This window comes from Stegastes partitus, unplaced genomic scaffold, assembly GCF_000690725.1.
Source record: "Stegastes partitus isolate 25-593 unplaced genomic scaffold, Stegastes_partitus-1.0.2 Scaffold2734, whole genome shotgun sequence".
Classification (NCBI taxonomy): Eukaryota; Metazoa; Chordata; class Actinopteri; family Pomacentridae; genus Stegastes; species Stegastes partitus.
In genome coordinates this window covers 323-14135 of record NW_007580465.1, presented here as the reverse complement: position 1 = coordinate 14135, position 13813 = coordinate 323, and the positions used below count along the sequence as shown (strand labels likewise).

The 13813-nt window shown below is 42.4% G+C and overlaps 2 protein-coding genes across 2 annotated transcripts; one reads left to right on the top strand and one right to left on the bottom strand.

The window, feature by feature from the left end:
- Positions 1–261: 261 nt before the first annotated feature.
- On the top strand, positions 262–5484 carry LOC103375644 (myosin regulatory light polypeptide 9). Its single transcript, XM_008305964.1, has 4 exons — positions 262–375; positions 3384–3587; positions 4171–4332; positions 4431–5484. The coding sequence occupies exons 2-4, from the start codon at positions 3404–3406 to the stop codon at positions 4604–4606; spliced, it is 522 nt and encodes a 173-aa protein (XP_008304186.1). The 5' UTR covers positions 262–375; positions 3384–3403; the 3' UTR covers positions 4607–5484.
- Positions 5485–6924: 1440 nt separating this feature from the next.
- LOC103375645 (flocculation protein FLO11-like) lies at positions 6925–12478 on the bottom strand (the record flags this gene model as incomplete). The annotated part of the gene is made up of 2 exons (XM_008305965.1): positions 6925–11166; positions 12237–12478. Coding segments are annotated over 2 exons (1835 nt in total), but the record flags the coding sequence as incomplete, so codon positions are not given.
- Positions 12479–13813: the final 1335 nt, after the last annotated feature.

The window sequence follows — 13813 nt, the reverse complement described above, 5'->3', positions numbered from 1 at the left end:
CTCCCCGATGTTTCCACACTCCACCATACAGAGCCTCGAAATGTTTAGGCCCTTTTCTCTAAATAAGGCAGCCTTATCGTAGTTCCTGTCATTTCTGTCTTTTCCCCAAACATCCCGAGCAGCGTCTGTGGCAGTAGCAAGCTGCAGCCCATGCATTCTTTTGCCTTGTATGGAGAAATGGCCTGGCCTGGGATGTCTTTGTATGGGACAGGCTGGTCTCTCCATTGGACGGTGCAAAAATGGGAGGGACAAACTAGCAGTCTGATTCTTCAGGCAAACTTTTCAGTAGGACTGGCTGCCTCCCTTCCCACTGCTGTGTCGGAACCAGACAAAAGGAGTTTGAAGTACTCCCAAATATTTCTACCTGAAGCCAAGGTGAGAATGAAAGCTGTTTTTAACACTGGATTGCACAGTTAGAGTGCACACTGCTTAAAGCTAAAGCTCTTATTTGATGTGTTTTAAGTGGATGGGAGGCGTTCATTCTCTGGGTTCAGTGGTACAATACTCAACTGTCAGTGCTGAGAGAGAAGGGAAGGATAGAGTTGCAGAGAGCTTCTGAAGTGGATCTTTGATTAAAGGTGTTAGATGAGCCAAAATAGAGTTGTTCATGTGTTGATTAAGCTAAAGAGAAACCTGTAGAGGATGTTCACCTTGGACCTGTATGTGTTTCAACAGTGTAAATCTACTGTGTGCGTGTGTGTTTACTTCTATCTCATCACTATGGCACATTAAACAGAGGAATTTCTGAATGCTGGTGACCCATTTAGACCTGTCTCGCTGACACACTTTTAAACGCACACAGACACACACATACATAGACATCTGATGCTGTCTTTTTATAGGCAATGAGAGCTTACATTCCTCTTCCTTCTGTTTGGTTTTGGAATACCTGACCGTTGGCCTCTCAGTCTTCACTTCGGTAGTACTGACCTACATGACCTGCAGTTGGAGTGAGGGATGACAGCCTGACTGTTTGGGGATATCAAAATGTGTGTGTGTGTGTTCTTGTTGGACAGAAGGACAGAGGAGCTTTTTCATTCCTTAGTGGATAAAAGGGTCCATAGAGGAGCTGCGGCAACCAGAGAACAAATGCAATTGTCAGTACAAGCCAAGCTGAGACGCGTCACCCGAATGCTTACGTTGCTGGGGTCAAAAATAGTTGTTCTCATCCTCTTTGTGAATCATTGTTGATTCACTCTGCACAGAATGTAGATTTTAGCATTTGCTACAGCATCAGACTCAGTGGGGACTGGAAATCAGGTTTTCTTTTCTTGCACCTTGATAACGTAAGTTCTGGAATAATCTCATATTTAAAGAATCTTTCAGAAGTCCGGACTGATCTAACTTTAAACAGACATGTTGAGCTTAACACCAGTTAACTGCTTTCATGACAGAGCCAAACAAGAATGCACAATAGAGATAACAAAATTCCAGTGTTCTCAAATTTGACTGTTTGCATTGGAGCCACTTCAGTTGGACAAATTCTCATACAGTCGCACAATTGTAAACTGCTGCTAGTGGCTGCATAAGGAAAATGTGCTGTATTGTAAGACGACTTTATCATGTAGGCGGGAGAGAGAAGCCCTAATCAGATTGAGGAATTCCTCTGTTCCTGAAACCTTAAAGTGGAACGAGACAGTTTTGTTTCCAGCTTCCTCAGTGACTGAGAGAGAGAGAATGAAAAGGCTTTAGGCCAACGGCACACACCTTCCAAATTTCTTCATTTTTCTGGCACATGAAGGGACCGAGGCAGCCAAACAGTAGCCAAATGAAAGGAAAGGGTGTGCCAAAATGTGTCTGTGGTGACTGAAAGAATGAGAGAAACTGTGTGTTTGCAAAAGGTACATGAATTTCCTTCCTGTACCTTTTATACTAAGAACCCAAACATGTCTTTGAGTAAATACTTCTGTTGACAATCAAACTATCCGTTAAGATTAGAATCTCTGACTAAACCTAGGCCAGCTACGTGGATTTGCATTAGCAATAAAAGTTAGAATTCTATCATAGCGATACAGCTGCATTCATTTGTATAGAACTCAACGGAGGAACAAACTTTATGTTCAGGAAAAAAAGAGATAAAGGACCATGAGGATAGACAAACCTGCCTTCACTAGCTCTCTGTGAGGCCTTTGTGAATCATACAGGCAGCAGCAGACACAGAAATTTAGGGCTGCTCCAGCCCATTAAATATGATGACAGACACAGTTACACAGACAGTGCCCTTTGAGAAAGAGATTTAGAAAATATGGGACAGCAAAGCGCTATTTATAAGTTGTTGCGATACATGTTTATATGACCAGCATTGTAGTGTGCAAGGCAATTCTTACATGCACCGTGTATTTTGTACTATTTAATAAATAAATTCAATGTACTTCTTTAATCACTGGGTGTTATATTTAAAGATATGACACTACGCAAATGGAAAAATCCAGATGCGAATATTGACAGATTTCTGTGAGGAGAGATTCAGAATATATATACACACAGACAGAAGTGTGTTTGTCCTGTTGAGAGATGGCATTTTGACTTTCAAGGAGAACATTAAACATTAGAAACTGATAAAGAGAGAAAAACGCATTGTAAAAAAAGAGTGCAGTCTTGTTTCAGTGAATGAGTTGTCAGCATCATGCAGTGTTCACATCGCCTTAGTGCCTCCTCTCGGGACATGATGTCATACTTCTGTGTGACTCATCAGCCACATTCACCTGCTCCCTCCTGAGTAAACCAGAGTGTCTCTCTGTCCTCTGCCTGCTGTTGCCCAATTGCCCTCGGGGTAAAGCACAATCAAAGAACGGTGTATCCCTAACCCTAATTCTAACCTTAATTCTAAAACCAAGTCTTCACCCTCAAATTGCCCTCTAAAGTTGTGAGAACCAGCCTCACAAACTGTGTATTGTCCTCGCGACATTGGCTGTGTCTCAGAATTGGTCCTCACCAAGATAGCAAAGCAAATCCGCACACACACACACACACACACACGAATAAGAAATCCTTGCAGACCCGAACATGAGTGACAGGTCTAATTCGGGAAAGATCTGAAGCTAGCTGCAGTGTGCAGCGTGGAGACATGTCATTTTCACACCCATCACAGAACCCAACACTTAGGGAGAATGTGATTCTGTCTCTGGAGGAAGTGAGAGAAAAAGATTCACCTGCATGGGGCAAGCGAGACAGAAAACTTTTCTACAAGAACGCAGCGCTGCAGGTTCTAGCGCTGTTAAGGCAAAATATAGATCAAATTCGATTCATTTTTAGAGACGAATGCTGACATCAGTATTCGTGTCAAGCTGTGTCAAAAAGCCTTAAACACCAAACGAGCTAAGTCTCTCCTTGATCACAGTGAAACTTCAGCAGTTTCATCTAACCTATAAATATGTGCACAGGTCCACAACCAGCCGCCACCATGTCGAGCAAACGCGCCAAGGGAAAGACCACCAAGAAGCGCCCTCAGAGAGCAACCTCCAATGTGTTTGCCATGTTCGACCAGTCTCAGATCCAGGAGTTCAAAGAGGCGTTCAACATGATCGACCAGAACAGAGACGGATTTATCGACAAGGAGGATCTGCACGACATGCTGGCCTCTCTGGGTAAACAGCTTTGTCTTTGTGTAGATGTGAGGTTCAAAAGCAGAAATGCACCACTCCTTAGAAGGAAGTATATCTTAGTTAACTTTCATTCAATCAGAAGAAGATGTTTTATGTTATTTTTCTATTATCTGCTTTAGAAGAATCAATGTTGTCTTAGTTATCTTAGTTTAGGCTTGGAGACCCAAAAGAAAACCTAAAACAAAACTAGGAGTGGGGCCCTGGAAGACATTAGCATTTATCTGGCATGGAGATGCAATCATGTACGATGGTTCCAAACTGTGTGGAGGTGCAATGCAAAATCACTTTTTAAAAAACCCCAAAACATTTGGCTAGAATAGTTTCTATGCAGACTTTTAGTGAATTCAATGTGTCTTTTTTTTTTTTTTTTTTAACTAAAAACTGAAACAAAAGAAACAAGTAACCTGAATATATGGTGCTTAATATTGGCTGGTTTCAACTGGATGATAACTAATATGTTAAACATTGTTTATTTCACTTAAAGATGCTTCCTAAGCATATGTAGCCCTTCCTTGTATTGTACAGTCCCAGGAGATTGAGATAAAACGATGTCATTCTTCCTCAGGTAAGAACCCGTCTGATGAATACCTGGAGGGGATGATGAGCGAAGCTCCAGGGCCCATTAACTTCACCATGTTCCTCACCATGTTTGGAGAGAGGCTCAACGGAACAGACCCCGAGGACGTCATCCGCAACGCCTTTGCCTGTTTTGATGAGGAGGGATCTGGTGAGTCACCATTAACAATACAGTCACTGCACACTCAGATCACAGTACGTCACACAGTCTGCCGACTGGCTCTTTACCTCTCCGTATCTGTGCCCAAGGTGTGATCCACGAGGACCATCTGAGGGAGCTGCTGACCACCATGGGCGATCGCTTCACGGATGAAGAAGTGGATGAGCTGTTCCGCGAAGCACCCATTGACAAGAAGGGCAACTTCAACTACGCAGAGTTCACCCGCATCCTCAAGCATGGTGCCAAAGACAAGGATGATGAGTAGAGGGAGAAAGCGACCGCCTCTGGCCCCCCCGCACACATACTGCACCACAGATCTACCCCTAGTTCCTATCTTTGTGAATTTTGTAGATTTGAGAAAAAATAAATAGGAATCCATATAGGAATACTCTATATCAAAGTGTTTTTTTCTTTCTTTTTTTTTTTTTAAATAAAAGGGCAGAAATTAATAGTTTTTACATTTATTATGATCCACATGTTTATCAAAGGTAGACTCGGGATTTACAGAAGTGTTCTGCAGTACATACACTACTTTTCAGTTCTTCTCATTTCAAGATTTATCTATACCAAGAAGAGATCACAGTATCTGCATCTCGTGGCTACAAGCCAACTGCGTCCTCATCAACCTTGACTGCAGTTTTTCTGGTATTTGCAGGGAACCTGCTTGGACTTTGGAGATGCATTAAGCACCGATATGTGTGTGTCTGTGTGTACGCGGGGGGCTGTTTGGACTTCCAGATTCAGTGCTACGTACAGTACCAGCCATGTTTACCTCTTCCTGCCAGTTAGCTACCACACCTGCACAAGCACTGCAACATGTCTCCTGCTTTGTAACATTTGTGTCCTTGTATGATGAAAATGGATGGAGTAATTGAAAATTTCAGTGTTTTTTTTTGACAATCAAAAGTGACAAGTATTTTCACACTTGACGAAATGGTAATTAGAATTCGGTAGTCTGAAGTCGTGTCTTCCTCCCCGTCAGCTGGTCGTGTGTTGTTGCTGAAGGTTCAGGTATGTCTGTGTTGTTGAAGGAATTCAGTCTTGGAACTGCTCAGGCAAATAAAGCAAGAGTGGATGTGTTTGAGGTGTTTTTAAGTCATTGTATCATGTCTGCACCAGACCAATGAAATGTAATCTGTCAAACAAGTGTCTCCCATTTAATTCACATGCTCAAAGCACCATCTGGATGTTTTAGCTCTTTGTCCTACGAAGCAGTATGCTGAACTTTACATTAGCCCCAAACATATGAGCACCCACCTGGTTATTTTTTTCTACATATTTCCTTTCAGCTACCTCACCTTGCAATGATACCTAAATAAACATTCACTACCATATAGGGTTGTCATGGTATACCAGTATTGATTTGATATTTTAAAAATTAAATATGTTATCAATACATAATATAGTAAATATCCATCACCAGTAAGTAGCTATCTCGCTGACATTCAGGCAGTACAGATTCAGTGTCAGACTCTCTTTATCGCTCCACACTGGACTAAATCATTTGTCAGAAAAAAGACAAAACACACAAAAAAATCAACACACATCTTGAGAATATTGCTCATTTTTAAGTTAAGTTTATACTCAAATTTCCCTGCTATGAATGGAGCTTTGTGCATACTTTAAAGATGTTTTTCTTTTTTTAATGATTTAAATAATTAATAAAAACATGTTTGGGAATAATGTGTGCACAGTTTGTAGTAAATAAGATAAACCTCCCACAGGAACACTTGCAAGTTCATTTAAATAAATAAATATTCTGTGTCTACTAAGAACTTTCTCAAAACTTTTAAATACTAACAGAGAAAGTTGTCAGATCATTTCTTGGACACATCAGATTCATGACTTCAAGCTTTAAAGCACTTCTTTTCAAATTCTAGACCTTTTTATCTACTCTATTTATCTATCACTAAATGACTATCATGGTAAAAAGAATTTAGGATGGTGATATTGTGATATTTATCGAAATTTTGAAAAATTGCAACAAATTATTCTTTATTTTTTGTGTGCTTTGTCTCTATTTTTAAGAAATAAATTCCACTCAAAAGGCAAGTGTAAGGAAGTGGAGACACTAACTGAACAAATGCATACAAAAAGCATTTACACTTGATGGATGGATAGTAAAATAGAAAAAAGCAGATGAACAGAAAAATATATCATTTACTGAAGCTGGATAATTTGTGTATTATTAAAATATGTCCATCAAAATTTCACATTTTAAAACCCCTTCATACAACACTATATATTCACAATCATCCATCAGCAGTCATCATGCTGATTTGTTTAAAACATTCAAAAACTCTAATTTGCTTTATAGTAATCATGTGTGGTTTGATGTGATTTGATTGGCATTGACTATACAGCCAAATAAGATATCAGATTCTTAATTTGATGTCTGTAGGCAAAGCTCAAATTAAAAGAGAAATAACCAAAACAGTTTCAACTTTGGAAGACAGCTGGTTGACTCACAGTAAGGTGACAGCACAAGTGTTTTCAGGGCCTTCAACACCCTTTGATGATGAGTTTGTGTATTCTCACAAACCCGCTTCCTTTCACACGCAACAAAAAACAGAAGAGAAAGAATTTATAAAAAACTGAACTTTTATTTCTTTGAAATGCTCATACAAAACACACATTAAAGTTTAAGGCGTATATTGCACAGACTATTGAGAAGTTTTTATATAAAAAAGGGACATCGTCCCTCAGTCGTAGTTTTAAGGCACAGCAGCCAGTCATACTGCCAACGATCAGTGATGATTCACAATGTGAACTTGAAACAAAAAAAACAAACAACTTTTTGAATGCATTCAGCTGTAACGAAACTACACAGAGATAAAGTCCATGCCAACAAATAAAAACAAAAGCAAAAAAAAGAAAAAAAACAAAACTTGACCTTGAAAATATTTACAGGCGTCATCACATTGTCTTCTCTGACTGGAGCGTCAGTTTGCATCTAAAACCTAATTGAAACCTTGCCATAAAAAACCTAATCCTTAGCCAGCCATTTCCAGTATCACACCGATAAGGTGTCGTCACAGTGGCACGATGCAGTATGAATAATAATAAAAATATTACTTTAATACTTAGTATTCTACATATGACCCAAGGCTGACACGACCTGTGTGAATTGAGGTATAAATGCACTTCAGTCTACTGAGTACCTGTAACAAAAAAAAATAGTTAAAAATCCAAATCCTCTACTGGCATGCACAAAAAGCAAATGGCAGTGAGGAGGCACAAACAAAATAAAAACAAAAGGAATGTAAAAACAAAAGAACAACAAAATTAAAAAACAAAAAAAATAGGAAAAAAAGACTGTTGGTGTTTTCACATCTGCCACAGACTAGAAAAAGCGGGAAGTTTTTTTGGGAATGATTGTGGTCGTCAGTGCTCAGCAGTATTAGGACCCAACGTCAGTCTCCTTCTGTCTCCTCCGACAACTTGCACATGTAAATTATAACCGTTTAAACTAAACACAGTTCAGTGACACTGGTAAACATGAAGATTCATCTAACGATTCTGCTACAGCATTATTCACATATCAATCCACCTTTTCCCCCATGCACTGCCACTGTTACTAGATGTCCACGTGGCATTCAGTCATATATTGTGGTTTATCCTAACACAGTTTCATGGAAACTACACCTTTATGGATGATTTAAAAATTCTATAGCAACCATTTCTAGACAAAAGTGAAAAGCACAGATGAGAGAAACATTTTTTTTCAGCTCTTATTCAAAAAAAATGAAAGAGAAAGTTAATGACATCAGCTGGTAAGTTTGCTACATTTGCTTTGCCAAGATGCATCTATTACTGTTTTCTACTGTTAAGACATTCAGGTTTGAGAAACAATGACCAAATCCTAAGGCCAGTGTTACATTTTCCACATCTGTGAAGACAACCAGGGTCTGTAGGGGTTTGAGTGTCGTGAATTTCATCATCTAGCCAAGACCATGGGTACCCGTCGGTGGATATCCAGAAACTGGCATTGGTGCAAACACTATATTACAAGACCAGCCATGCACCTGCTGGGTAGTAGTGTGCATAAGCAGAATATGTAGACGCTGATCTGCTGCACATCTGTGGAGTGCCTCCTCCAAAGTGGACGAGAAAGTAGTTGAATTCAGAACCACAATCGAGTTTAAAGTCTGCTTCAAGGCTTGAAATTTAAGGGAATTAAATGCCTCATAAAAGATGCAAGCAGCTGTAAGGGTATGAGATTAACAGATCGCCAAACCCCTCATCTCTGTATGCAACAGAATGCGACCACTGCCTCTTCATCCTATATTCATAGCCCTGTAAGGGTTGAGCAAGGTCACACAGAAAACACTGTTTGTTCAAATATAGAATGGAACTGGCAAACAAAGAAACACATGGTGCTTGAGAGCATGTATAGAGCAGTTGAGATGACAGTTCATGAGGGCCAGTCCCCTCATGCTCTTAGCTATAAAAGACAGAAGGATAGGAGGAGAGCGCTACAGACACACACACTGAAGTGTCTCATTTAGTCTGGATCGCTGCAGTATAATCAATATCCTTCTGCTCAGCTCCACTACAGAAAAAGGGAAGGGGGAGGGAAATGTACCATAGTAAAGAACAGACTCAATTATGTTAAAAAATTCTTCTGAATTGCACAGCTATAGAGGACTGAAGTCGTTGCTGTACAGATGGGGGGAAAAAAAAAACACTCATGTCCTCCTTTTTGATCGTGGAGGGGAAAGGATTACAGGCTGGCTAGCCAATGATATCAATCAATGTCTTTTGTACATTCAATAAAGTTCAGTACTGCTACTGAAGAGGCCAACTTCGCTGGTGCTGATAATTACACCATTTGACATTTTGTACAATCATGGGATATATTCCTCCGCACTCAAAATTGAAATGTGGAAAGGGGTTTGAAAATGGCATCAAAAACTTTCTACAAACATTTACTTTGCACTGAGGAATGTTCACTTTGAGAAACGACATCAAAGCGTCGTCAAAGCAACAGCTTCCATCGAAAACACCATATTCAGCAATAAAAGTTCTCAAAAAGTGTTTAAAGCAACGCGTCTGTTACTTTACTTTGTCCCAGTTTGCACATTTCACTCACTGCTGTAAAATATGCAGGCTCAGGCTTAATGTCAAAGGGAACTGGTGGTGAAGATACATTCTTCTGTATACAGCTTTGTCCAGCCTAAGTGAGCGCCTGGACTTACTCCTGCCCAGATGTGTAAAAAGCAGCTGCAGCTCTTAGTTAACGGTTTCACTCACTGAGCGCAAGCTGTGTTGTGCGCCCCACACTGTGGCAACGGGGGTCTTAACCACTTGAAGGGAATTGGGCTGCCTGGTGTCAGCGTGGACCATGCTCCAAACAGTGGGCACCACAGCTGAATTCCTCTGTGAACTGCTACTAATACTGCTACTGCTGCTGGTGCTGCTCATAGAGGAGGGCTGCAGAGGAGCTGTGAGGTGGGAAGTGAGGCCCAGAAGAGGTGTGATCGGCGATGTTGACGGGGCCGAAGCAGCAGTTGAAGCTGGATCAGGAGGCAACACTGAGGCTGCAACTGTGACTGCAGAGGACACCGAGATTGAAGCAGGCAGTGGGTTTGAAACCGTTACTGATATCAGGGTGGGTTTGTGGACTGGCAGGTGAAGTGGGACTCCTCTAGAAGCTGAGTGAGATCCCGAAGAAGGAACAGCCGCAACAAGCGCTACAGTTGAGGATGAATCCTGGCTTGCAGCGGAGACAGAGGTGGAACTTGTGCCTGGCAGTAAGATTGGTGATGGCACTGAGACTGGCCTTGCAGCTGGCACTGACGCATTTGATGTAGTGGGCAGTGGAGATGGAACTGAACTTGAGGCTGAAGCTGATGATGGAGCTGGTGTGATGACTGGAGCAGCAGCTTGTTTCTGAGAAGTAGGCTGTCCTAGGACTAAGGCTGAAACTGGCACCAAGGTTGGCAGATGGGCTTGGATGAGTTGAGGCTGGATCGGGCTGGATGCTCTGGCAGCGTCCTTCTCCAAGGAGCTCCAGATGACTTTACTCACTGGGAGAGATGATATCCTCTGGGCTGCGAGCAAGACTGGAGCCGACACTGCTACAGAGGCTGCTGAAGACACAGACCCCTTGACTGAAGTTACAGCTGGCACTGGAACAGCCATAGCCTTCTCCATCAAACTCTGCACCCTGGAGGGATCCATGACTTGCTGGCTATCCTCTGGAGGAGGGGTAGGGCCCATGTCACTGCTGTAACCACTGCACTGTGCCTCTACTGGCTCAACCTTAATGGTCTCTGTGGCTTTGTCTTGGCTCTCCTTTAATCTTTTCATGTTTTCCTGCTCTGCAGCCCTCTGCAGAGCCGCATCTACCAGGAGCCTCAAGTCACTGAAGTCCTGGCCGGGCATAAGCTCTGGAGGAGTCGGGGGAGGCGTGTTGAAGAGGCCGCTGGTGGGGCTAGCTGCTATTGTGGTGCTGGTGAGACAAGCCGACTGAGCCGCCTGTTCCTCTGCTTCCCTTAGTAGACTTTGTGTATCCAGCTTCATCAGCGCCTGGACTGACCCTTCTTTACCAGGGTAGCCTGCGCCTGTCAGAATAGCTGTTGCTGTGTTCCCAAGAAGGCTGAGGTCCAGAGTAGGGGCAGAGTGAATGACAGATGCGCGCTGTTGAGATGAGTTGTGAGGAGAGCTGCTTTCTGGAGAGCTGGCTCTGCCTCCATTAGACGAGTGCCCTTCATTTCTACCACCAACCTTACGAGAGATGGTGAACTTGGTGGGATCTTTGCCATCCTTGCGAAGCAGGTCAGGAAGCAGGCGGCGACGTGCATTGATGAACCAGTTACATATCTGGGAAAAGAGAAGGAATTTCTGGCATGAATACACCTAATACTGTCTGTTTACATGGGTGTTTTACTGGAAATCAAAATGAGAAAATAGAAAAGTTGGAACACAGAGTCCCCTAGTAGCTCCGTGTTCTGGTCACAGCACATGCCACATGACTGCAACGCCCCTGTTTTGATTGCAGCCAAGGACCTGTACTGCATCTCAAACGCACTCCTTCACCCCACATTTCCTGCCTATCACTTTCAATTATCCAATAAAAAGGCCAAACATTCCATAAAACATAATCTTGCTCTCTAAAAAAAGAACAGGGGAAAACTGAAGCTGCTCTGACATTTTCTGAGGCACTGATATCACTGTACGATGCTACAAAGGTTTATTTCAGACCTGACAACGTCAGACACACTCAATTAGCCGGATGAATAACTCAACCCTTGCATCACATTTAAAGATCTAAAATTATCTGAGACCTTTGATTTTAATAACCACCTTTCTTCATCTACATCTGCACCGGGGGCCTGACTAACCCCCTCTAGTGGTTCAGCCTCCCACGCAAGAGTGAGACAGAGATGAGAGCCCTCAGACAGCTGGCAATAATGAAGGTCTGAGCTCAAATATGCTGAGCCACAGAGAAGCCAGCCAAAGGCATTCCAGTGAACTGACTACATAACAAGAAACTCTGCTGCCGCCTCATGCTGATCTGTAATGCCTTATCTAATGCAGCCTGTCTGTGCGTGCCTGTGGGGTAAAGGAAAGAGGAAATGTCTACTACTGATGCAACAAAGTGAAAAGGGAAGGCTGGGAAAGTGTTATTCTCAGTCGTGCAATGTGGTGCTACCATCTGATTAGTGTTTTGCTTTCACTTGTTCACAATAACTGCCTGAACGGCTGGTGACAAAGCATGAAAGTGTTGTCAAAATTGTGTTTGTACATTTTGTCCACCAAACAAACTTGCTTATCATCAGGTTAGGTACATTTCCACCTCTAAACAGAGTACATAAGACACAACACTATGTACCAAGAATCAAAAGAGCGTAGAGAAACAAAAAAGGAATGACTAAAAACTCATCCCTTACCTGCAGCACAGAGAGGTTGGTCTGGCCCGACAGACTGAGTTTCTCCTGCTCCGACGGGTAAGCGTTGAAGCGGTGCTCGTACAGCCAGCTCCGAAGAATCTGAACCGCTTCTTTGGGCAGGTTGCCGCGGCGACGGCGCTTCCCAAAGAGCCCTCTTCCTGACAGGTCGAGAGGGGAGCCGTCATCGCTGTCCGACACAGCCGAGGAGTGCTCCTGCTCCGGGCGACGCTCTTCGTCCAGAGCTGAGAAAGAGAAGACAAGGCTGTCAGTCATGTTCACAGTCACACATCCGAGTGTGTTACTCCTCCGATAATGTCATTTGGTATGCTGTTGTCTTTTTGTGTGTCACTGCTTTGGCATACATTCAGCATACTAAGAGTTATTCTTTTATTATGGGCTACACGCTCACACACAGATTTTTTTCTTGCTGCAGAACAGGGTTTGGTTTGATCCACTTTCAGGCACAAAATGAAACCTAAACTATTTCTCCACAATAGCAGACACCTTGTAAGCAGAGACGGCGGTTTGCACTGATCCAGCACTTAGCAGTGAACAAGTGCAAAAACCTTTTTCAGTCACTTTTAACCTCTATTTTTAAACCACATTTGTGTGGCTCATACAAGCTTTGCCAAAAGAACATATTTAAACAATAGCTGTGTGGTTTGAACTTTGTTGTGTGTGTGTGTGTGTTTTTTTTAAATCCATGGTTGGCCACTGGAGGGAATCTCCCCTCAAAATGGAGCATGCCTGATCCCAGGGGTGGGCCACAGAATGCAGTAAATGTCTTTCTCTGGGGCTGGGTGAAACCTGACCCCCGGGGCAGCGCCTGTCTTCACAAAGGAGATTGTGTGCATATCAACATCACAGTAGCCAGTGGCCCAGGAATCTATTGACCATGCAAAGGAGGCCGTTTTCACCTCATGCTAGTACGACCCAAGACTGCTGCAGCAGTTGACGAAATCTTTTGAATTCCGCATTCCTGGACAACGAGGGATGTGCTTGACCAATTGAAAAATGATTGGAGGGGAGATTAAAAACATACAAATGCAAATTGAACAATCAGTGTATCTCTCCACCCAGCTCTGTTAAAGTAGATGGGTTTCTCCACCACCTAAATTCATCAGGCTACTGCAGGGCTGGACCTTGATGAATATCAATAGGTCGCAATCTGTAATTCCAAACAGAATCCTACAGTTGCATGTAATGTGACTGTAATATGCTGTGAATCAAAAGTAGAATTTGGTCATGTAAATTAACACTGCTTTGATTTTTAATGTGAATGTGCACACATTTGCTCCCAAAAAACAATCCTAATTTTTTTTTTTTTTTTAAAATCACTGTGTTGACTTAACACCACCCAGCTCAACAACTTTTAGGCCAAAACCTTTACAATAGGCCTAATTTGGTCTCACAAAAACTGGAGTTCTTGCTTGACAGACATTTCAGGTTATCTCTGCAGCGTGATACCACAACAAAACTCACACAACTCCACACTGCTTCGTTACATTGATACTGAAGATTTGCCACAAAACTAAATAAGTAAAATTCAACGTGTGTTTGATTTTGGCAGAATTGTA